The 25,526-nt window shown below is 46.3% G+C and overlaps 1 protein-coding gene across 3 annotated transcripts in view; it reads right to left on the minus strand.

Annotated features, from left to right (window-relative positions):
* The window catches only part of INTS2 (integrator complex subunit 2), a 280,966-nt gene that overhangs the window by 56,490 nt on the left and 198,950 nt on the right, over positions 1–25,526 (minus strand). For all 3 annotated transcript variants that reach the window (XM_078679818.1, XM_078679819.1, XM_078679820.1), the window contains 2 exons: positions 11,035–11,218; positions 10,346–10,582 (listed from right to left, as the gene is read on the minus strand). In XM_078679818.1, coding sequence (XP_078535944.1) covers positions 10,346–10,582; positions 11,035–11,218 — 421 coding nt within the window. The remainder of the gene's footprint in view (positions 1–10,345; positions 10,583–11,034; positions 11,219–25,526) is intronic.

Raw genomic sequence — 25,526 nt, forward strand, 5'->3', positions numbered from 1 at the left:
TGGGCTCCTCGCCCTCCGCCTGGGACGACTCCTGGTGGCCTCCCGCCTTGGGCACCGCACCCAAACCTACAGACCACGCACGCAGCCTGGGCTTCATCCTGGACTCCTCCCTCTCCATGACCAGACAAGTCAACGCCGTCTCCTCGTCGTGCTTCAACATCCTGCGCATGCTACGGAAGATCTTCCGGTGGATCCCCATCGAGACCAGGAAGACGGTCACCCAGGCCCTCGTCACCAGCCGACTGGACTACGGCAACGCCCTCCACGCCGGAACCACCGCCAAGCTCCAGAAGAGACTCCAGCGGATCCAGAACGCCTCAGCCAGACTCGTCCTCGACATCCCCCGACGCAGCCACATCTCCGGACATCTGAGAGACCTGCACTGGCTCCCCGTCAACAAGAGAATCACCTTCCGTCTCCTCACCCACGCGCACAAAGCCCTACACGACCAAGGCCCGAGTTACCTCAACAACCGCCTCAACTTCTACGCTCCCAAACGCCATCTCCGATCAACCAGTCACGCCCTCGCCGCCGTCCCCCGCATCCGAAGAGCGACAACAGGAGGAAGGTCCTTCTCCTACCAGGCCGCCAAGACCTGGAACTCCCTCCCGACCGACCTGCGCCTGACCCAGGACCACCTCTCCTTCAGGAAGAAGCTCAAGACCTGGCTGTTCGAGCAGTAGCGGACCCCCTCCCCCCCAAGCACCTTGAGACACTCCGGGTGATTAGTGCGCTTTATAAATGTCTGTGATTGATTGATTGATTGACTGTATAGCAGTATCTCCTCTCGCGGCTGCAGCAGTTTGAAAAAGAGTTTTGAGGACAGCTTTGCCTACAGCAGCTTGCGGCTTTGATTGCACATCTACACAATAGTGTTTAGTGAAAGTGTGTATGGTAGACCATGTAGCTGCTCTACAGATGTCTTCTAGTGGAATGTTTCCTAGGAAAGCCATGGATGCCCCCATTTTGCGCGTAGAGTGTGCTCTTGGGGGAACTGTTAGAGTGCGTTTAGCTTTGTGGTAGCATATTTGAATGCATTTAACTATCCATCTGGCTATTCCTGATTTTGAGATGGGGTTACCCTTATGTTGTGGTGAAAAAGCGACAAACAGTTGCTTTGTTTTCCTGAATGGTTTAGCTCTCTCAGCTACTGACTGAGGGTTTTGGAAGAAAACGGGCAATTCTATGGACTGATTGATATGGAAAGTGGATATGAACTTTGGCATGAACTTAGGGTTAGTACGTAGTACTACTTTATTTGCATGTATTTGCATGAAAGGTTCGGGAATCGTTAGAGCCTGTAACTCACTTACTCGTCTGAGTGAAGTGATGGCAATTAAAAATGCCACCTTCCATGTTGGAAATTGCAATTCACGTGAGTGGAGTGGTTCAAAAGGAGGTCCCATAAGTCTGGTAAGTACTATATTTAAGTTCCAGACTGGTGAAGGTGGATGTTTTGGAGGAATTATCCTTTTAAGCCCTTCCATGAAAGCTTTGATTGGTGGAACTCTGAACAGAGACAGGTGTTTTCTGTTTGGAGGTATGCTGCTATAGCTGCAAGATGTAGTCTTATAGAAGAGTATGCTAAATTGCATCTTTGTAGATGCAACAGGTAACAAATAATGTTTTGTATGGAAGCGTCTAATGGATTGACTTGGTTATTATTGCAATAAATTACAAATCTTTTCCATTTGGCTGCTAAGCATGCTCTAGTAGTTGGTCGTCTTGCCTCTTTGATAATGTTCATACAATCAGGAGGCAAGTTGAGATATTCAAATTCTAAGACTTCAGGAGCCAGATCGCTAGGTTCAGTTGATTGGGATCTGGGTGCCTGATTTCTCCATGGTTCTGAGTTAGAAGATGTGGCGACAGACGCAGTCTTTGATGTGGAACCACGGAGAGTTCTAGGAATGTTGTGTACCATGGTTGTCTCGCCCATGTTGGAGCAACCAGGATCATTGTCAGTGACGTAGTTTGCGTGCCACTAGCGGAATCAGTGGGGCTGGTGGAAAAGCATACGCAAATCTTCCTGACCAGTTCATCCATATCGCATTGCCCTGTGACAACGGATGTGGGAATCTGGCGGCAAAGTACTGGCATTTTGAGTTTTCGTTTGTGGCAAACAGGTCTATCTCTGGATGCCCCCATTCTTGAAAGAATGGTTGGAGAGGTTGAGGGTGAATCTCCCATTTGTGTATCTGTTGGCTGTGTCTGCTTAACAGATCCGCTATTTGATTGTCTTTCCCTGGCAGGTGTTCTGCTAGGAGAAAAATGTTCTTTGGAATTGCCCACCTCCATATGCTCCGTGCTGGGTGAGAAAGCTGTAGAGAGCGAGTGCCTCCCTGTTTCTGGATATAATACATGGCTGTCATGTTGTCCATCCGGATCAACACAGCTTTGTTGTATACGTTTTTTTGGAATGCTTTCAGTGCCAGAAATACTGCTAGCAACTCTAAGTGGTTGATAAGCAGTGTCTTTTGCTTGACTGTCCAGAGTCCTTGGACTGTGTATTGATGTAGGTGGGCTCCCCAACCTGTCAGTGATGCGTCCGCTGTTAATACTATTTGTGGAACTGGCTCTTGGAACAGTCGCCCCTTGGAAAGGTTTTGTGGGTTCCACCACTGCAGAGAGTTGTAAGCGCGACTGTCTACCAACACTAGGTCTTTTAGTTGTCCTGGAGCTTGGTTCCACTGCCGTGCTAGGCATTCTTGTAATGGACGCATTTGAAGTCTGGCATGAGGGACAATGAATATGCAGGAGGCCATCATGCCTATGAGTTGCATTAACACTCGAGCTGGTAAGGAGTGTTGTGGCTGAAACTTTTGAATTACAGTCTGCATGTCGGCTATCCTGACTGGATTTGGATATGCCTTTGCTACTGATGTATCTATTGTAGCTCCCAGATATTGTTGTATGTGGGAAGGTTGTAGATGAGATTTTGGGTAATTTATGGAAAAACCTAGACTGTTCAGCAGCTGGAGTGTTTGAGACGTATGGCTTGCACAGTGGGCATACGATTAGGCTTTTATGAGCCAATCGTCGAGGTATGGAAATACGTGGATGTGTTGCCTCCTGAGGTGTGCTGCCACTACGGCTAGACATTTTGTGAACACTCTTGGGGCTGTAGTTACTCCAAAAGGGAGACTTTTGAACTGATAGTGTTGACCTTCTATTGTGAACCCGAGATATTTCCTGTGAGCTGGATGTATAGGTATGTGGAAGTATGCATCTTTGAGGTCTAATGTGGCAAGGAAGGCGCTGTGCTGAATTAACGGGAGTACGTGTTGTAGGAAGTGCTCTGACAGTATGTATTGGTTCAGAGGTCTGAGGTCTAGTATGGGTCTGAGCGACCCGTCCTTTTTGGGAATTAGGAAGTATAGAGAGTATACTCCTGTTCCTTAGTGTTGAAAAGAGACTGGCTCTATGGCACCCTTTTGTAGCATGGATTGGACCTCTTGTTGTAACAGTGTTATGTGTTCTTTGGACCTAGGACGGTGTTTGGGTGGTATGTTGGGTGGAGTAGAAGTGAGTTCCAGGCAATAACCATACTGGATAATTTGTCTCACCCACCTGTCTGTGGTAATTGCGTTCCAGACAGGTAGGAATTGGTTGATTCTGCCTCCGACTGGTGTTAGATGGTCTGGAGGGAGTGTGATGAAGTCACTGTTTGGTGGCAATGGAGGCTTGGGTGTTATTGCCTCCACGTCCTCTGCCTTTGTTATTGTTGCCTCTATAACCTCCTCTATTGGAGCCTTTGTTAAAAGTGCTCTGGGTTTTAGATTTGAAGGTAGAGGAGCTTTGTGATGTGTTGCCCCTTCCTGCGCCTCTATATGAGGAGCGACGAAAAGAACCTCGATGTTGTTGGAACTGAAGTGCCCCCATTGACTTGGCAGTTTCAGTGTCTTTCTTCATTTTATCTAAAATGGTGTTTACTGCGGGGCCAAACAGGAAATCTTGGTTTACTGGTTGGTTGAGGATGGTGGATTGCACCTCATTCTTAAAGCCAGATATGCGTAGCCACGCGTGTCTGGTATTGATAGACCTGGCCTATGTATCGGCTGCGTCTAGCGCACATTTGACGGAGGCATTGGTTATGAACTTGCCTTCCTGAATGAGGTCGTTAGCCTGTGCCTTAAAAGGTTCTGGTAGGTGTTGCATTAGACTTTCGAGCTGGTCGTAGTGTGCTCTGTCGTATCTTGCCAGTAGAGCTTGTGTATTCGCAATTCTCGATGCCTGCGAAGCTACTCTATGCCGACTTCTGCATCTCTTGCCTGGCAGCCCGTCGATTCCTGATGGTTTTCTTGGATCGGAATTGGGCACACGCTGGGCAATTTTCTTCTTTGTGTTCAGGTGACAAACACTTGTTGCATACTGTATGCTTGTCAGTATGTGGGAATTTGGAGTGGCATTGTGGGCACCTTTTAAATGGACTCCTTTCCATCGACGGAAGTCGCACGTGGCGTCGATAAGGCCCAACGGCCCGCGTCGACGACCGGATCAAGATGAAAAGTTTGATGGAGTCGAGGGGTACCGAGCGAGAACAATACCGTCGCGTTCGAAGGCCTTTTGGCCTTAGAAAGTAGTTAGTTTCGGTCCCGAAGTTGGAGTATAGGAAATAACATCCGAACCCAATGGCGGAACAAAACAATCTAAGGATGGAGTGGATGCCCATGCCCACTGTAGTCCAAGGGAGGAGTCACCTATCTCGTGATACTTTGAAGACTCTTCCAAGACAACAAGGTGCAATCATCCGGACCCAACACTAGGCGGCGATCTATGCTAAGATATGAATTCAGCAGCTCACATGCCTCGAACACCACGTTTCTCCAATTAAGTACTGGAAATTCAAGGGCCTGACGGGTCGCTTCATCGCGACACAGCGGACATTCTTAGTATATTCACTGAGCACTACTCCTCGATTTACATCTCCACCAGAACTGACCCACTTGATTTGAGTGAATATATTAGCGACGTAGCATTAGGATGGTTAGGCGATACCCAACTCAAATTCTTATGTGCCCCCTTTGAATTAGATGAGGTACGCAAGGCCATAATACACACGCAGTCAGGGAAGGCCGCGGGAATGGATGGCATACCCATTGAATTTTACAAAACTTACATTGATCTAATGGCCCCCATATTGCGTGAAGTATATGAAGACTCTCTTGAATCTAATATGCTCCCACCCTCAATGAGGGAAGCATTAGTGACGTCCCTACTCAAGCCTGGTAAATCTCCGACTAGCTGTGACTCATACCTTCCACTCTCCCTGATTAACTGTGACACCAAGATTCTCGCTAAGCTCATAGCTAACAGGCTCAGCCTAATCATGGAAAAACTAGTCCTGCCTGATCAATCGGGCTTTGAACCCACAATTTGAGGACCCTTCTCACGATTCTCAACAACGTAGCACCAAAACTCCCCTTGGCTGCGGTATTTCTCGATGCCACTAAAGCATTCGACTGACGAATGGGATTATATTTTCACTGTGATGCACTGTATGGTCTTCCCCCCTCTTTTTTATCATGGATACAGCGCCTGTATCAACGCCCGACGGCCAAAGTCCTCAATAATGGGCACACATCCCCTGCCTTTGAGATTTCAAGGGGCATGAGACAAGGCTTCCCGCTGTCGCCTCTACTCTTCGCCCTAGCGGTGGAGCCATTGGCGGCAAAACTCCATCAACAACACCAACACAAGGCACTCCGATGTAATCTGCGCCAGATCCTGGTGTCACTCTATGCAGATGATATCACCTTGTACGTCAGACACCCACAGGAGAATTTAAACCCCATCTAACATTAATTTTTACGCTTTGGGCAGCTCTCCGGTATAAATATCAACTGGGAAAAATCCAGTCTTTTCCCCTTAACCACATTAACATCTAAATTTCCCCTAGACTTCCCATTAGAATGGTGCGATACAGATCTAAAATACTTGGGCATTCGCATTTCCCGAGACAGGGAAGAACTCATGCGCCTAAATTATGGCACAACTATGAACGCATAAAGGAATGCGTCACTCGTTGGATCGCACTACCGCTGTCTCTGGCGGGGCGAGCGTCACTAATAAAAATGGTTATTCTCCCACAACTACTTTACCTCTTCCTAAATATTCCTTACCATTCTGGTAGATATTTCTTCCAAGTGCTACGGTCTGAAATAATTCGACTGGTATGGGGGGGGTAAGCAATCGCGGGTAAGCTGGAGCACCCTCACCAGGCCTTATGCGCAGGTAGGCTTCGACATTCCCGATAAGGATATACTATCTCAGTGCGCAGGCGCACTATGTTTATTACTGGGGATATCCTCCCCGATATATGCCGCAAGTAGCGGCAGAACACTGGCTGGCTGATCCCATACCCATTGCAGGTGCGCTTCACACTGACATACAACCACGAGAGAAAGAACCCACTACACTCACATGCCCGATAATGGCTTGAAATCGAATAAAGGCCATCATGCAAAATCCCATGTTGTATTCACCGAGGCTCCCCCTCGTATATCACCCTAAAATGCCACTTCTACAAGAAATAGCATTTCGTCAGCTTTTAGACTGCGTCCACATCAATACATGGGGGGACTTATATCAAGAGGGCAGATTATGTACCACCGACACCACCTTCCAGACCCATCAGCCAACCGCCCTGGACACCTTCCTGTAAATTTGTCTTCGGCAGGGCATACGCTCCAACACTCCGGAGTTCCCACAGGAACTCCCTTGCCTTCTTCCTCTCCATGTGATGCTCAGCACGACCTCCCCAAAGCGACTAGTATCCATGATATATCATACCATACATACTCAACGTCCGAGGTCTCCCTGTCCTGCGCGTGCACAATGGGATTCTGAACTTGGTTTTGAATTATCTGATGATCAATAGTGTTATTGTTGCATGCAAACGGAGCGAATTCCAGCTAGCAGTAGGCTGTGATAGATGCGGTTGCCCGAACGCCGATTTTCTACATCTGGCTTGGGGACTGCCCTGGGGTGCAAGATTACTGGGAGCAAGTCCTGGACGCTTTAGAGCAGATGACAACACGGACTATAATTAAGTTTAAAGATTGGTTGACGGACTTGGTGTATTGCCTAGCACATCACGTCCTAAAGATATCTGGGGCCCCCTCACGGGCCCCAGATAGTCAGCTTATGTAAGAAAGCTTCCATCCCAAAGCACTGAAACAGAATCTCCCTGTAGGTCAGTTCCTACGTTTCAGGAGAAACTGCTCCTCGCTGGAGGCATATGACAATCAAGCCCAAATCTTGGAGGACACACTGATTGAACGCCATTACCCGAAGAAATTGGTTACAAGAGCTAGGAAAAGGGCAAGGAATAACAACCACGAGGCCCTTTGAACATCATGAGAAACTGGAAAATGAGAGAATAGTATGTGTCACGACGTACACTCCTATCTCTAACAAAGTCCAAACCATAATACAAAAGAACTGGCGCATCCTGAATGGGGCTTGAAAACTGTGGCCGGTACCACTATTCGCATTCAAGAGGAACTCAAACATCCGCGATGAACTGGTCCATGCAAAAATACCATTGCCACCAAACCAGACCCAGCTAACCTTGGACCACTAACAACCAGTGGGTCACTACCCAAGCAGCAATTGTGTTGCATGTCAGTATACCCGCCACACAAAGGAAGTAGATATACAAACCGGCAAACCCTGGATTCTAAAGAATCTTACCAACTGCAACAGCGAAAATGCCATTTACCAAATCAAATGCCCCTGTAACCTCATCTATGTGGAATGACAACGAGGAAGAATACAATGAGAATCAATGAGCATCGGAGCACCATCAGATGCAAAAGGAATAACAACAAACTGACACGTAACTACTTCGAAAAAAGGCCATGGAGACTGGGATCTGGAATGGGTCATCTTAGGGTAAATAAACCCAAGCATCCCTAAGATACAAACGAGACTTCTCACACCTGAACAACACTGGGTTTATCGCCTCAAAATCATGGGAAACAGGCCTTAACGATGACATCCCATGGTTACAAATTGGTTAAACTGCTCAAACTGTATCACAAATGCATCTTTCATAAATCTGCACACAACAGATGGCTTCTGTACGGCACTCCCTTAATTAATAGGAGGCTATGTTCAACCAAAACATCTAAAAGATCTTGCAAATCTGCAGGGATATGTATTCACATGCACGGACTATAAAACATCTTTTTTCAATTGGCCGTACATGCTTGAGAACCACCGGGGACATCCGTCATATCTAGGAGCCACTATGGCCTATATGGTTATTAGCCTTTAATTGTCAGCCGCCCTTGAGACTTGCCAATAATGATCTCAAGTGTTAAGCTTCTAACTTTGTGCAATTTTTGACTTAATGTTCCTGTAGCACCCCATACTAGATGTATTTCACTCAGCATCAAGACCCTTTGAGTCTCCGCTGTTTTCCCCGAACTTTCATAATCTATTACAGCTGACCCAAGACTCGGGCTCTTGTTCCTTATTTGCCGTGCAAACTATAGCGCGCATGTGCACATCGGCACTGAGTTTAACACTCTGAAAAAATCCATTGCGCATAAGCGCACCCAACCACGCCCTGATCTTCAGAGGCGTCTCCGACTTTAGGCTACGTGTCGACCGCAATCACACACCTCACCGTAGGACGCAATAACCAGGCAGCCCATTTAGGACAGCGGATACCGAATGACACATTTAAGCGCTGCGCACCGCCCAGGCAACCTTTCAGACACCGGATACGGAACAGCCATTAAATTGACACAGCCTGTGCCTATTTCTCACTCAATTAACCAGTGGTTACCACAGCTGGACACCTATATAAACCAAATGCCAACGCTCACTCTGCTACCAGCTGGGATGAGGCGAGTACGGTTTGTAGGAGTACTACGAGGGACGCACCTTGAGGCAGTAAGGGTGTGATTGCGGTGTATGCTTGGAAAACAAAGTTGCTCAAACCCTAGAACTCCTTTTTAGAGTCTTTATATAGATGTGTGTGCAAGCTACAATGCGTGACCCTCAATGTATAGAACTTTACTTTTTCACTAAAAATCTATCCCTTACTTGGTTTCCAGAGTGTGACTACAGGGGTCCCTCAGTCCCCCTTCCCATTGGACACCTCAACCCCTAAACTGGGGTAAGATTGCAAGCTGGACTCACAGTTTTCGTTTTCATGTGCACCACATTTCCAGTGACACTTGTGTTCACATCTGAATGCATAACAATGTTTATCTACATAGTGCCTGTCTGATTCTTCGCCTTTTTGATACTTTGTTAACCTTTATTTTACAGGTTTCAAGTTCTTTCAAGTAGAGTTTGACATAGGTTGACCTACCTGTGGATATAACGTAGTCTTTAGAGACTAGATAGAAGCCCTTACATCTCGTCCTGATGAATGCCATGGAACCTCCTGGCCACATGAGCAGAAACATGTTGAAAACATTGATGGGAATGGGGTACTAAACCCCCTGGTCCCCACACCGTATTTTTTAATATTAAGCAAACACCTTACTAATAAATTACTTTTGGAGTTTGCCTTAATTTTTAGAATCACTCACTTCTCTCACGGGCCCCCACACTTAACTTTTAGAAGTGCCTCCCTGTCTCCAGGTGAAGGCCCGCTCTCTATCAAACACAGTTTTTAGAGAGCGAGGACTCCCGATGATAAAGCTTGATATTGGTGGTGTGTGAGGCCAATCCTTCAAATTTTTCGATATTCCCAGCACCGCACAGGAGAAAATGTAGTGAGCCTTTTTTCCACCTTAGAATCAGCCACCAATTCATGGTAAAAGTAGTGCCTCTATTTTTCTCCTACTTTTTTGCCACCTATACTCATATTATCTTAAAATGCCTCAGCATTAATTATATACTTTTTGTGGTAGCCCAAAATATCTGTTGAGCCACTGCTATTTTGTAAACATTAATTTTATGAAGCAGGCTATGTGAAAAGCCAAGAGACAGGCAGCCTAGCCAAAGACAAGGTAGGTGCTATGGATCCCTATGATAAACAACATCAAGACCGCATTTCAGCTTTCTACGGTAAACACAACTTAGTTTCCTTAGGCCCATAGGAAATTAAAAATCCTTGAAGTACCCACGGAAAATAGTGGGGTCAAAGCAAAATAGCGTCAAATTAAATTAAACAATCTCACAGGACTACCCTAAAAAAATGGATACTTAGTCTAGCGTCATACACTAAATAATGCATAGGTTGACTAATAAATCCATGTGGCACATTAACATATTTCAAATAGAAGATTATTTTAATCAAAGCAGTGGGTGCAACATTGGCCATAGTAAGATTCCCTTATATGCATTCATGTGTAGTAAATTTATTTTGCTGACAACAGACCTGAAAGTGAACCAGTTTGGCGATGTTGGGATCTGCAATGAACATCTGATGCAATAAGCAGCAGATAAGACACTGCACCTCTCGCAGGTTACATAGCAAAACTTCATCTCCCTTTGCAGGTGGGCCAGAAGTACCATTAAGAGTATTATTTAACAGTCTAGCAGAGAAGATGTCGTGAGTCTTTTCTTCTTCCGTAGGTAAACAAATCTCCAATAAAATTTGCACAGCCGCACTATCCTGCCAAAAAAAACAAGAGCGTTAAAGTTAAATGTGGGAGTGTGCTACCAACTATGCATAGGTGTATGTGCCAACAGATAATTAATTATGAAGTCAAGGGTGCATATTCCAGACTTCTTCCTTCAAACACTTTTGAATGAACAAAGTTCTGATGTGAAAAAGGGCCAGTGCTTTGAGAGTGGCTTACTAACTAACTTAAGTTGTTTCACATTTCTACCTGTGGATAATGTAAAAATGGTATTTATACAAATCTACCCTAGGCCAAGATTGAACACAATGCAAATTGTGAAATTAACGGCGTCTAGTGTTGTGTGAATGCTTTAAAATGGGCAAGTGTAAGGTTTGTAAAACGCACTGCACTGATGCCTTTAGTCAAAGAGAATTGCCAACTTAAGAGGAAGAGGACTTCTTGTACAATTACATCTTGAAAACAGTTTCAAATAGCCATGTACCTGTGCTGCAAGTAACGCATTTTTCAGTTCTTCTCTGGTAACCTCTGGGGTCTCCAACATGTTGTTTTGCGATGGTTTGATATCTTGGTCAGCAGTCTCCTTTAAATGATTACTCAAAAAGGCTTTTGATGCAAGAAGATACCCGTTCAGCATGTGCAGTGCAACGTCCATCAGAGGGGGGCATCTGATAGTAAATAATAAAGCAGTACATATGTTGCTATACATATTAACTCAACAGCCCGAAAGAAAAGTAGATACTTAAAGCAAACTTTAACAAAGGATGAATACAATTAAGTTGCATTCTTGTAAATGTAGTTTTCCAGTACTGGTACCTTTTCTACACTCTTGTTTATTTGAACATTCGACATGACAGACCAGGGAGAAAAAATGAAACATTATTCCACTAGCCCTCTTTAAAGGGCTATTTTTTACGGTCTGTTTTAACCCTATGAATCCATTCCATCTCAACCTACGGATACAATTTCAGTCTAATTCTGAGCACAGTTATCAGCTAACCACTACTGGGAGCCGGGATGTGGTTCCTGCATATCTATACACTATACAAATGAAGGAGAACTACTTTTACATGCAAGTAACTTCATTTTCTCCAGCAGTGGGTGCATTACAGATACAAATGTTTATTTTAATACAGTGCCACACAGCAAATGTCAGGTTGAGTGGAATAGGTTTTGCAGGCCAGCATCACCAGCTTGTGCATTTATCTTCATATCCATCATCAGGCAGTAATGGGGGTAGACGACTTTCAGAGATATCCATGTAGACACTTTACATAGCTTTGCAAAAGGAGAACTCAGCAAGCATCCAACAGTTTTAACTTTCACTCATCAAAGTAGCAGTAATTCTTCTAGGTAGATTAATGCTACACAAATCGTATGCATTTCCCACAACCACAGTTAAATGAGATGCTGCAGGGAAACGCTGTTTTTATTTCAGTGTAATGGCTCAATGTGCCACTTATGCTCTTCATTAAATTTTGGGATTTATTAAGGATTCTGTCAGGAAAACAGTCCACTTACAATGGAATTCAGAAACTGCAGTAAATCTGAAATACATCCTTTAAATTTAAGTTTCCCTTTTTGTATTTAATCAGCTTTAGCTGAACATATATGGATTTCATTTACTCTTTAACAGCAATCAGGAAAGCCATCATTACAATGAAAGCAGTATTCTTAAGCCAGATGTTTGATGTGGGAAAAGTGCATTGGTGTAAATTGGAAAGGACAATAAAAGAGGACAGCACTACGTTTATGTCCCATAATGATTCTTAAAGGTAAGTTTATTAGCAACCCTCCCAAAAAATCGTTATTGACTGCCAGAACAGCGTCTTGTGGGCTAGTGCCTCATATTGTGACAATGCATTTAGGTGGACAGATGTTTTTCATTCGTTTATACAGCGCTCATGAACTGTATGGGCACTCTATATCTCCCCAAAAAGATGTGATGAGCAGTGGAAAGTGAAGAACTCAAGAAGGGGGGGGGGGGGGTTGAAAGTTTTAACAGGTAACTCTGTACAATATAATTCAAAGGCCCTATTTGACTTGATCGGTTAAGCATCATGGAAGGGGATCAAGATAAAGTACTGCAAGAAGAAAGCATTCAAGGGACAAATTAATTTACTAAAGTATGAGGCACACAGCCTATAAGAATGTGGCTACATGGGATATGATGTAATGCAGAAAGCAGAAACGCAGTAAACCACAAGAGGGTTGCAGTTAAATTTATTTATTTATTTATTTATTCAAAGTTTTATATAGCGCGAACAAGATCTTTACAGATATCAGAGCGCTTCACAGAGACAGGGGTAGGGGCAACAAGACTGAACAGAAATAATGGGAGCAGTATAATAGTCAATAACATAATAGGAAAACAATAGTGTACAGAAAACATACCAATATACAATCAGGTAACAAGTAATATAAGACGGCGCAAAGTCATTGATCCCGTTACAATAGAGTTCAGGTAAACTTCGGATGTAGGGATGGCTTATACCAAATTCTAAGGATAGAGAGAGCAAGGGGTGGGGGCATCAGGCGGGTGATTCAGCAAACTAAAGTGTATTATATAGTGGTCGGTAGTAGGAGAGTAGCATAATAGTGTCACAATCAAATAAAAATATAGTGCCAAGAATCTGTCAGGAGGTCAAAGTACCAAACGATGCAGAGTCTCTTATCCAACACCTATAAAGTTCAGGTGAACTTGGCCATAAGGATGGTTTTCACCTCTTTCTTGAAGAATGCAGTGGAGGAGATAAGCCTGGTTTCAGGAGGGAGTGCATTCCAGATCCTGGGAGCCATTCCTGAGAAGGAGCGTTTGTATGTTTTTTCCTTCCGGAATCTACGAGGTTTCAGGAGTAGATTTTTTGTACTTCTATTGGATCTCGAACCTCCTGATATAGACAACTTTTGAGCGAGGTAGTTGGGTGCCTTGTGATGCACGGCCGAGTGTGTCATAACGGCAATTTTTAGCTGTATTCTGGCTTCAAAAGGCAACCAGTTTAGAGATTTTAACTCTGGGGATATATGCGAATGTTTTCTTGAGCCAGTAATGAGTCTCGCGGCAGCGTTCAGGGAGGTTCTTAGGGGTGCTGTTGTGGATAGCGGGAGTCCGCTGAGGGCCACAATTCCATAGTCTATGCGAGGGATGACTAACGCTTGTACAGCAGTTTGGAAGTCCTTGGCTGGGAGGAAGGGTTTAAGTTTCCTCAGTGTGTTCATTTGGAAATTAGCTCCTTTTGTCGCTTTGCTAACGTGCTGTTGCATGTTGAGCTTGGCGTCGAGTGTGATGCCTAGGGATTTCGCAGAATCCACGATGGTAGGTTGGACATTGAGTGCTGTTAGGTTATTGAGCCAGGTTTGGGTGGTGGTAATTTTCGCCGGAGGTGAGATGAGTAGGAACTCAGTTTTCAGAGCATTTAGTTTGAGGTGATTAACGGCCAACCAAGATTGAGTGCTACTAAGTGTGGAATTCAGAAGTTTGATATCTTCCGGGGATCGTAGCTTTAGGTAAAGTTGTGTGTCATCAGCATACATATGGAATTGAACATTGGATGCTTGGAGCAAGGTGGCGAGCGGTTCCATGACGAGGTTGAACAGTGTGGGGGAGAGGGAAGATCCTTGTGGGACACCTAGATCTGCTGGCACATGTGTAGATAGCACATTGTCGATCTTGAACTTCTGAGACCGGTTATGAAGGAAGGAAGTAAACCATTTGAGAACAGTTCCTGATAGACCCATTCTAGTGCTTAGCAGCTCCAGTAAGTTCTTGTGTTTGACTGTGTCAAATGTCGAAGAGAGGTCAAGAAGGATGAGGAGGCAAGACTCACTCCTATCTAGAATTTGGAGGGCGTCATCAATTATGTGCATCATAGCCGTTTCCGTGCTATGTTTCGCTCGGAAGCCTGATTGATGAGGGTTGAGGAGGTTAAATTGGTCAATGTGTTTTGTTAGTTGGACACATTTTTCCAGCAATTTGGCCAGGGTGGGGATATTGGTGATAGGGCGGTAGTTGTTCAGGTCAGACGGGTCAGCTGTAGGTTTCTTGAGTATAGGCGTGACTTGCCCCACCTTGAGGGCGTCTGGGATGAGACCTTGTTGAAGGGAGCTGTTGATGATTTTGGTCCAAAGTGGGAGGAGCAGGGGGATGAAGTCTTTTACAGCATTAGCAGGTAGGGGGTCTATGAGGTGGTGAGAGGGCTTCAGGGTGCCGAGCAGTTTGCGTATTGCTTCTTCCGAGTATGTGTCGAAGGACAACCATGATGTATTATTTTTAGGTTGAGTGTTAGTCATTCTGGTGTGACTGGGGAATCGGCTTACATCCATGATGAGGTCATTTCTTATGTTGTCCGTCTTTAGCTTAAAGAAAGCTTCACAGTGTGGGGTATCGACTGTTGTGCTGTTTGATTGTAAGGGTTGTGTCTTGGTTTGAGTTTTGATTAGTTCGAACAGTTTTTTTGGCCTGTTTTTTGCTTGGTCCAGCTGGCGGCTAAAGAAGTCAGACTTTGCGCGCTTTATTTTCCTAAAGTAGGCATTTCTCTTGTTCTTAAGCGTTTTGAGATGCAGTGATGAGGGGTCAGATCTCCAGGTGCGCTCTGCCATTCGCATAGCACGCCTGTCATCATTAAGTATGCCGTCATACCAAGGGTTAGAGATCTTGGTGGAGACTCTCTTCAGTTGCAATGGGGCGGCTTCGTTGACTATTGAATTCATAGAGTCAAGGTAGTGATCGGTCAGTGATTGAACATCCGAGGTACCTGAAGGGGGAAGGAGGAGACTGCCGATGTGGGGAGGCAGGGAATTGGGGTTAAGATTCTTCATGTCCCTTTTCCAGGTCTTGGATTTGGTAGGTTGAGCCGCGTTAAGTTTAACTTTTTCGTTGATAAAGAATGTGATAATGTGGTGGTCTGACCAGTCACAGGGTTGGACCGCCTCCAGTTGGATAAAGTCCTCTTTGGCGATGATGAGATCGAGTATCGAGCCTTTGTCGTGTGTTGGTCTATCGCATAATTGGGTGAGGTCAAGCGCATTAAGGAAAGTTTTGAGGCTATTCACCACTGCGTCTTTCTGCTCGTTCCAGTGGAGATTAAAGTCACCCAGGTAGACTTGGTTGGTCTGCCGACCGGCATTGGATGTGATCGTGTCCATGAGTTGCTGAGTGAATAAAGATAACATGGTCAGGAGGAGAGTTATGAATTAGATGGAGTCTTAACAGATGCTTTTTAGGTGTTGCCTAACCAATCTCAAGGTGTGATTAGTTCTGAGACCACCTGGTAGGTTAACATTAAGCGTGTGCTGTTCTGAATCTAGGACGATTTAGGAGAAAGTGGTCTTTACTTCTGAGGCCTCTTGGGTCACCTGTTGGTTTGAGGAGGTTCAATAAGGAAGGAGATTAAATACTTTGCAGGCTAGGCACCCTAATCTGACCTTTATTCTTGCCTCGATGGGAAGTCAGTGAAGGTCAAGGAGAATAGTAGTGTTGTAGGCGTAATTTATACAGATATCAAGAAGTCCTGCGGTGGAGTTGAGAACTTCCTTGAACGAGTTGAGGGTGGTTTGTTGAAAAGTAGTTAGGACAGCTTTGACTAAATCCAGTCGTGATAACATAGGACACTGAAGAAAGTGACTTTGTAAATACAGGACCAAAGTAAGGTACAGTGTCCACAGTCCCCAGAGGTATTGCAGAGGCTAACGTTAGATATAACCTTACTCTCTAAAGTGGTAGTTTGGTCGAGCAGTAAGGCAGTATCAGAGGACAGTGTAAAGCATTTGTTGTGCACACTCAGTCAGCAAATGGTCTCACACAAACAATAACTGAACTCTAGGCCAATTGTTTTGTATATACAAATATATAGTTACTTTATTTTAGAACCACAGTAGGTATAATATATACTTTCTCAGAATGAGATGTTGCAATTGAATACTTTCAAATAGCAGTTGACTTTTGAATGCAATATGCAACACAAGTTTAAACAAAATATCTTTGAGCTCAATGGGGGTTTTTAAGTAAATGCAGTAAAATTACTTTACATATGTTTTTCTAACTCAGGGCTGGATCCTGGATTCAGCCCTTGTGCATTTCCTGTAAACAGTTGAAAGAAATCGATTGTGTTATACAGGCGATTGTTAAGGAATTTTTGTAAGTTTAGAAAATTGACAGCAGATTTTCTGGTAAAAACCAGGCAATGTATTCCTATGGAGGAAAATTGAGTTAACAGTAAATTACGGTTATAATTACTTTTCAGGTTCAGTTCTGGGCTGAAAGATACAGCACTGGGATCTCTCCTGATAACAGCTGAGTAATTCGGAATTAGTTGTTCGGCTGATTTTTAGTGAATATTTTAAAGTTGCAAAACTCGACACTTAGAAGAAATTCTGAGTGAAACCCAGCCAATGTTACCCTATGGAGAAATTGAACTTATCGGTCTTTGGGTAAGTACTCGGCTGGCAGAGTTAAGGTTCTGGGGGTAGACTCAGGGGTCTCCCAGGGTACACCCTCATCGGCACAGGGGCAGCCGGGTGCAGAGCGAGTAGGCCCATGTTATCCTATGGAGGATCAGGGCCTTTGGTTGGTGACTGCTAGCAGGCAGACCACGCGGCTGTGGGAGCTGAGCTCCTGGTCACTTACACAGGGCAAGTGGGGAAGTAGAGTAGCGTAGTTGCTGCACTTCCAGCAGCACTCGGGCGGCTGGGTGCAGGGTGCTTTTGGGCCTTCGGGCGCCCAATGTTATTCAATGGGAGACTTGGAAGTTGAACAAAGGCTGCAGGCTCGGGGACAGATTCTTCAGGTGCGACCACCACCTTGAGAGGTAAGTTGGGATCTTGGATGATAGGTAGACACCCAGGAGTTGGGCACAGGGGGCTGTGGACGTCCAGGAATCTTACCCTCAGCTGGTTGCGGTTGGAGGGGTCCATTGTTGTGAGGCTGCAGGCGTAGTCAGGATCGTCGAGGAGGGTCCTTGGACAACGGATTCCGGGTTACAGTCGCCAGGGGGATGTCCTCGTGGGTCTTTGTCCACTCAGGCACTTGCCGGGCTCGGCGGGTGCAGAGTGTGCTGAATTCGTGGTTCCTGGCTGGCGCCAGGTGTTGTTGCTGTTTGAGCAGAACCGCTGCTCCTGTGAGTCCCCGTCTTTAGATGAGCAAGGCAGGCAGGTCCTCCGGGATTTTCTAGGTTGCTGTCCGCATGAGACACCAGGGTTTTAGCAGGAGCAGGTTCAAGGATCAACAGGCCAGTAGGGCTGGGGCCAAGTCAGTTGGTGTTGTCCTCTTGTTAGCAGCTGCACTGCAGGTCTTCTTTCTTCTTGTTCTTCTTTCTTGTTTTCAAATCGGGATCTGAGGAAGGAAGGTTCAGGGTGCCCCTAAATGCTAAATTTAGGAGTGTTACAGGACAAGGGTAGGGACCAATGGGTCCCTGTCCTGGGGTGTGTACACCCCCTATCCTGCTACTCTCCAGTGGGCATGGGCCTAGCTCTGATTGGTTGGGGCTCCCCATTCTCAAGATAGCGGTAGGCCGGAGTTGTGCTTCACCTCGCCTCACCTCGCCCAACTGAGGGGTGGGGTTGGCAGAGACTGGCACACCCTGTTTCCTCACTTAGGGTTTCCCGCCTGTCTTCCTGCCAAAGTGGGGGTCAGAACCGGTGGGGCCCAGTTGTTGAGTACAGCAAGTGGCCTAGAGAAGATCACAAAGGCATGCATGCCTTTGAAGCTTCCCCTGCCCATCCTGGGGGAGGAGGCTTGGCACCTCGTCCCAGGATGTACATTGTGTCAGGCGCCCGAGAGCGGCAGGCTCTCGACCCAGGGGTCCAGAAACATGTCTGGTGGTGGCAGCCTTGTTAGCCACGCAGTCAGGACACTGGGAGTTGGTTAGGTTTCAGGGGGCATCTATAAGATGCCCCCTGTCATGCATTTGGCAATAAATCCCAAACTGGCATCAATGCAGATTTAATGTGCTGAGAAGCGTGATATCAAACTTCTCAGTCTTCAGTGTAGCCATTATGGTGCTCGTAATGACAACCTCCCAGCACCATATACTCTTAATGGCATCACTGCACTTGCAGTGCCCAGGAATGGCCCTGGGTACTGTAGGGGCACAGGGCTCATGCACCTGTGCCCACACCACTGGCATAGTGCACCCAGCTAGAGGGGTGACTGATGTATGCCACGGCAGTGTGTCTGTGGGCATGGCACACAGGGATGTGTGCCATGTTGACTGTTTAGTTCTGCACCAAGACACTCAGCCTAAAAAGGCAGTGTGTGTGTGTCAGGGTACAGGGCCCTAAGGGTGGCACAATCAGTGCTGCAGCCCTTAGGGGTCTTCCCTGGTCACAATGCCCTGGGTACCTAGGGTACCATTTACCAGGGACAGACTGTGGCCAGAGATGCCAATTGGGTTTTGCTTTCAACAAAGTTTTAGGGAAGGAACACAGGCCCTGGGCACCTGATTGGCAGGAGCCCTGGGCACACTCAGTCAAAGTACATCAGCAATTCAGCAAAAAGTGGGGGCATACCATGCAAGAAAGATGGCACTTTCTCACAGACATGAGCTGCATATTTTATGAGATCGGGTGGCTGGAATGATTTCATTTACTTCAGCACCTTAAGCTTGATATTTGCCGTTTGGCTATTGTGCATATGTAAGGGATTCCAAATGATTCTGAGTGAGGTGACCACTGGTGAGGGAGATAATGAGAATTAGGCAATGTACTCTTTTCATGGTCACTCTCATTTGCTTGTTCTCATTAGCCAGCGTCCGTAGGGCTTTCCAGCCTCTTTCTCGGTTTGTCCCTCCCACTGGAGTATGTATGTATTACTTGTGTCCTTCAACTGCTCGTTTTTCAGGCATTACGTTTTCTTTTTGTTTAAGCATTCTAGGAGTGTGTGTGTGTTTTCCAACTGACTCTCCCAAGTATTTATACTCCTATGTTCCTTTCTCACTCTCACACATTTGCCAATCTTGCTTCCTTCTCACCCACCTTCCCCTGCCGTTCTTTCTTACCCACCACTGCCTCCTCCGTTTGCCCCATAATCTCCTAACCACCCTTTGTTATCCATAAGTTTTCCTATCCGTTCCACCTTTCTGTTGTCTCTGCGCTTCCCATCTCTCCTGCCCACCCTTCGCTGTGAGCTTGGTGCCTCAAAGCCCTCCCACCCTCTGTGGTCAGCTTTCTCCCCATCCCCTCCCACCTGTCTTGTTGACAGCTTGCTCTCCAACCCCTCCTGCCGGCCCTCCATTGTCAGTTTGCTTTCTCGTCCTCTCCTGTACACCCTCCATTGTCAGCTTGCTATCTCTTTCCCTCCCACCCTCCGCTGGCAGCTTCCTGCCCCAGCATCTCTCCGCTATCAACTTGTTGCCCCATCCCTTCTAGCCAGCTCTCTGCTGTCAGCTTGCAGCCCCATTCACTCCGCTGTCAGCCTTCTTTGCCAGCCTTTCCTGCCCTCTGCTGTTAGCTTGTTGCGTACACTTGCTCTCTGTTGTCAGCCTTGTTCCCCAGTTTCTCAGGGTCACTTAACTTTGTCACATAGCTCCCCCAGCTCCTCCCACCCTCAGTTGTCACCTTGCTTCCCCATCCCCTCGTGCCCATCCTTCGTTATCACCTTGCTTCCCCACATCTGTTGCCAGCTTGCTGCCCCAGCCCCTCCTGTACACTGTTGTCCCACCCCTGTCCCGCTCACCCTCCTTTTTCAGCTTGACACCTCAACCCCCACCCGCCCTTCGTTTTCAGCTTTCTTGCCCAAATAATTGCCAAAGCCAATAGGGGAAACGGCCTTTCAAATCCGGGCAGAGCCACGCGTCCCGTTTCCCAGCAAACGTAAACACGCTTGCCTGAACCACGCATCTGCCTGAATTGCAGTGGTTAAGGTAGATTGCGATCTAGTGTTCAGATTGGCGGGAAGAAGAAGCAGCGTCGGAACAGGAAGCTCAGGACGCGGACAGGTAAGTGGAGCTGGGGCCAGGTTTGGTGGAGGTAGTTTTTAGGGATGGGGGTCGGTTTTAGGGTTCAGGGCAGGGTGTGGGGGATCAGGGTAGTTTTTGGAAGGGCTGTAGGGTTTCAGGGCTCAAGGCACGGGGTAGAGGTAATTTTTGGAAGGGGTCTGGAGATTCTCCCTGTCCCAACAAAAACGCCCCTAGTCTACCTCCAGTTTGTACTGGTGTGACGAATCTCCAGATGGGATCAACAGTGTGTCCAGAGCAAATCAGGGTCCACACTGAAGCTGTTCTAGTTTCTGAAGGGGAGGGAGAGTTGGCCACTTTAGCTAACTTGAAAAAGTACTTGCAGTACCACTTAGTGAATGGGACTAGAATAGAAGCCACGATGGATACAGGTGTCAGTGACACTTTGGTGAGATATACACTGGTTTCCCGAGCACAATATCGGACTGTAAAGTTCGATCCAGTCACTCACTCTGGCAGTGTCACAACAGACCATTCCATGGCGACTGTTGGAAATGGCCCTTTTTGTAGGTTTATCCCCAAACTTTTTGCTCTTCCTCCTATTTTTTAATGACCTGTTTGTGTTGGTTTTAGGACTCTGGGCACGTTACCACTGCTAATCAGTGCTAAAGTGCATATGATCTCCGTGTAAATTGTATTATGAATTGGTGTTTCCATGATTGGATATTTGATTTACTTGTTAGTCCCTAGTAAAGTGCGCAGAGTGTGCCAGGGCCAGTAAATCAAATGCTTCTAGTGGGTCTTCAGCACTGATTGCGCAACCTACGTGAGTAGCCCTAAAAAGGTAACTCAGATCTGCCATTTCAGAGTCTGCATGCAGTTTGTAACTGCCATGTCGACTTGGCCAGTGCACACACTTGCCAGTCCTTAACCTTCCCTTTTCTTAAATGTCAGGCACCCCTAAGGAATGCCCAAGGTACCCCTGCGGGCAGGACGCAGTGTATGTGAAATGGTAGGACATGCCCTGGTGTGTGTGGCATGTCCTGATAGTGAATTACAGCCCATTTCGTTCTGAGGTCTCGCCTGAGCCTGCGCATGCTCCTCTGGCGAGACATTTAGGAGTGGCGTTTTCAAAGTCCGACCACAGCTTTGTGTGGCATACAGTGTGCGGTTTCGAGCAGAGGCGCCATCTGGCTCTCCTCTCGCTCAGCCAAGCGTGCACGCCTTGCTTCAATGCCCCTCCCCCACCACAGAGCGTGTATCGCAGCTTGTTTAATTCGTTTTAGAGCGCACGCGTGCACACACCATTCCCGGGCTTGTTCTTTATTTTAATTTTCTTGAAGAGCCCTGCTGCTTCCATTAGCTGCCAGGCCATTCAACATTCCAAAATCTGCTATTTTGCGCCTCTTTCTTCCTCATTCACGCTGTTGCTTCCCCACCTGACACCAATCTAACCTCCATTGTTACTGCACCCGCACAGTTCTTCAAATAATACTTTGGGGGGGGGGGGGGGAGGTCCCCGGCGCTGCCATTTGCTCTTAGGAGTCTCACATTGACGTCAGTAGGCTCAGTCCTGAACCTCTGCTGCAAAATACTCCCCGGCGTAGATTAATGATGCTGGTAATTGAATCAGAAAGCACTCATAATCACCAACTAATTATGCCAGTCAGCCGGCTGCTTTGTCAGGATCCCACTCCATCAGTAAAGTATAGGCCGCGTGCCAGGGCTTTGCTGCACAACAATCAAAGATTATTACTCCTGGCTGAGGAGTGCATTTTAGCCATCTGGTAGCGACACACACTAGTCCCCTTTTCTTTATGTGTTTTTTATTACAAAGGTTTATTTGCAGGTTTGGGAATTTACAGCTAAGCATTGAATTAACCACCACTGTTGTTGTTGTTGTACGCAACGCTGTACTTGCGGGAAATTTAATATTGTGTATTTATCGATTTTGTTTCTCAAGTGTCAAAGCTTTGCATTGTGCAGTTCATTTCAGTTTGCCATGTTGTTAATTTGGCTGTTCCTGCCCTTATAAGTCATTTCCGTGGGGTAAAATGGCATGAATGGCAGTGTCTGCAAATGTATATTACCTTCTTTCCATGCCTCTGTTGAGTGTATCTAAAATATGTGGCTTTTGAGAACTCACAACACGTATGGAAATGGCAGCTCTTTAAAGCTTTGGGAGTACATCAATTTCTACAGCCAGTAAGGGTAGTTATCACACGTTTTTTTCTTTTCTCCTATGTCTATATAACATGAACAGTCAAGCTTGATTGCACACGAACAGCCATGCTTGGTTGCACTTACTTACAGAAGTCAATGGCACAGATGTTGCAGTTGACTTTGGGTAGTTCCTGAAAGATCAGCCATGTGCAGCGGATTTAGAGAAGCAAGGGGTCTGCAGACTGCTCTGTAGCCGTAGCCAGGGCTTTAAGTGGGATGAAAAAACTGGGAGGTCTCTCAAAGGGGCGTGGCCAATGTATTTTAGGGAGTGGATTAAAACACGTAATCTTAAAATCCCTGTGCTTAGCATAGAGTGCCGCCTGACTTGTATTTTGCTGATACTGTCCCTGCATCCAGATATATGATACAACAAGTAACATCATACCTACAAGAAGTCAGGACTATTGACTTTGTCAATGGTTATTAGTTGCATAAGATAAATAAACAGCAACTATGGCTATTACATAATATTGAAAAGGCTTTCACTTAAAGCCCTGGTGACACCACGACAATGCTACTGCTCCTGAGTTTAAAAAAGAGAAGGGAAATCCAGAGAGAACATTACTCTCTATAAAGGATTTCCCTTCCCCTATAACGCTCACCTGGCATGACATGTCGTAACTTCTCCAGTAGTGAGCAGTGTGAGCACGCCCACATCTATGTGCCTGCTGTCACTGCAGTACCGCCTAAGCCAAGGCACAAAACAGAGCCAGATAGAGACCCGTTTCGAAGGCCCCTTAAAAAAACTGCCAGTGCTCAGCACAGGTGAGATCCGGCACACTTAAAGCCCTGGCCGTAGCTCAGTTTCATATTGGACTTTTGTCAGCCTCTGCTGCCGACAGCATTGTGAGTGGTTGTGATATTCTTTAAGGTTATACAAGCTTGTGGTAGGATAGGAGTAGTTCATTCATCCAGGTAATGCTGATGGGCGGCTACTCTTCTTTCCAGATACACAGCCAATATGTTTACTGATTTTCATCAAATCTTTAGAAGTTCAAGTATCTGCTCCTGGAAGGTGGTGACCCAACCACATGTGCCAGCCATCTGATGCTTTGTGATCAATTCATTGGGCTCTACATTGTACTATCCAGTGTGGTTGGTAAGTATATGAATCCCTCAGGATGACCTGAAACAGCTGTTGGGACTGCAGGACTTTTCCGTGGCCTTTCAAAGATTTAATTAAAATCATCATGCGGTGCAGCTGTTTATTAAAGAGGGTCATGCTGTCGGAAACAGCCAGTGTCTGGGAATCCTACCACCATGCACCTAGAGCTAGGCATGGTGGTCTGCCATAACTTGGTTTTCTACTGCATTTTTTTATTGTTTTGAAGTAATTGTTCTTCTAATAAAGCAACTAAAAACAACATAACATTGTGAGAGCCATACATTTTACATAAAGCCAGCATTATTAGGAACAAATCCAACGTAGCCCTGCATAGCATTATGCTGTACAGCACTTGGGGACAATTCCTCAACTTTCTGATGCTTAGTATTGCACTTACTAGCACAAACAAGCATTGGCATAGCCAATAGGTCTCGCCTCTGGGACCTTGTAAGTATTTAGCCATGCAACAGTTGATGTTGTTGCACCAAGGATATTGTGCTGCATAACTAAATACTTATAAGGTCCCAAAAGCGAGACCTATTGGCTATGCCAATGCTTGTTCACTATTGTAAGGCTACCTGTTCCCCATAGGACAAATGGGAAATTTGTTTATAAAATGTTATAAACAAAACTGGCCCTGGGAACTAGGTGGGAAAATAAAATTTAGTATGCCTGAACTCAGAATCTAACGATCCATCTTTAATAAAGGTGATTTTTACATTTTGTGTTTGAAAATACCACTTTTAGGAAATAGGTAACTTCTTGATCAGTCATCCCATTTGCCTCTGCTGGAATGTGGATTGCCTGTCTGGGTTTTGGACGACAGATGGCTAGGAAGCAAGGGTGGATCCTGATAGTCTAGGTAGGCCAGGAAAGGGCTGAATAGACCTGGGCTGCAATGGGGGAAGAGGGAGAAGATTTCCTTGCACCTTAAAGGGCCTGGTCTGCCTCTGACAATGCCGTCTCCACCCCCTGCCGAGAATTCACACCAGAGAAGGCAGTACTGGTTCTGGCTGGGCACAGACACCCTCTGCCTAGAGGATCAAAGGATTTCTGGATACAAATAATGGGGCCCAGACCCCTGAACTTTAGAACTCTTTAGGATCAAGAAGACTGCCAAGAAGAAGAGCTGGAGAAGCTGTGAAGGGGGACTACCCCTTTGCTGTGTTGTCCTGCAGTGGCTGCTTCTGTCTTGGGCAGTGAAAGGACTGGACTGAACTTTCTGCAATCTACTTTGTGAGTTTCTCCAAGGGCGTGAGGTAGAGTTTGCCCCCTGTTCAAGAAGTCTTAGGAACAACAAAGACTTCAGGCTCTTCTGCCCTCAGCACTGGGGACTGTGTGTTTTGTGCTGCAACAGAGGAAAAGCAACTCGATGATGTCTCCGACGCCGCTGCTGACTCCGTGTCCTGAAGGCAACACAGAGGGCTCCTCCGCAACAAAACCCTGTTCTCACTGACGACGCCTGCTGATGCTGCCACCGCGACCTGTGGGCACCGCAAGCAGCATGCTTTGCTTCACCACGACGCCTTAGCGCCGCAGAGGGCACCGCGACCCTGGTCTCACCGACGACGCCTGTTGACACTGTCACCGAGCCGCTGCTCGCACCGCGACCTGTGGGCAACGCACTCCGCACCGCTTCGCTTCACAACGACGCCTTGATATCAACGACTACGCCACTCCATTCCGTAATAGACGCCGCTGCTTGCACCGTGGTTCAAGGTCACCGCTCATAAAGTAACACAACGCAACGCCCTCATC

Source organism: Lissotriton helveticus, chromosome 3_1, assembly GCF_964261635.1.
Source record: "Lissotriton helveticus chromosome 3_1, aLisHel1.1, whole genome shotgun sequence".
NCBI classification, from domain to species: Eukaryota; Metazoa; Chordata; class Amphibia; order Caudata; family Salamandridae; genus Lissotriton; species Lissotriton helveticus.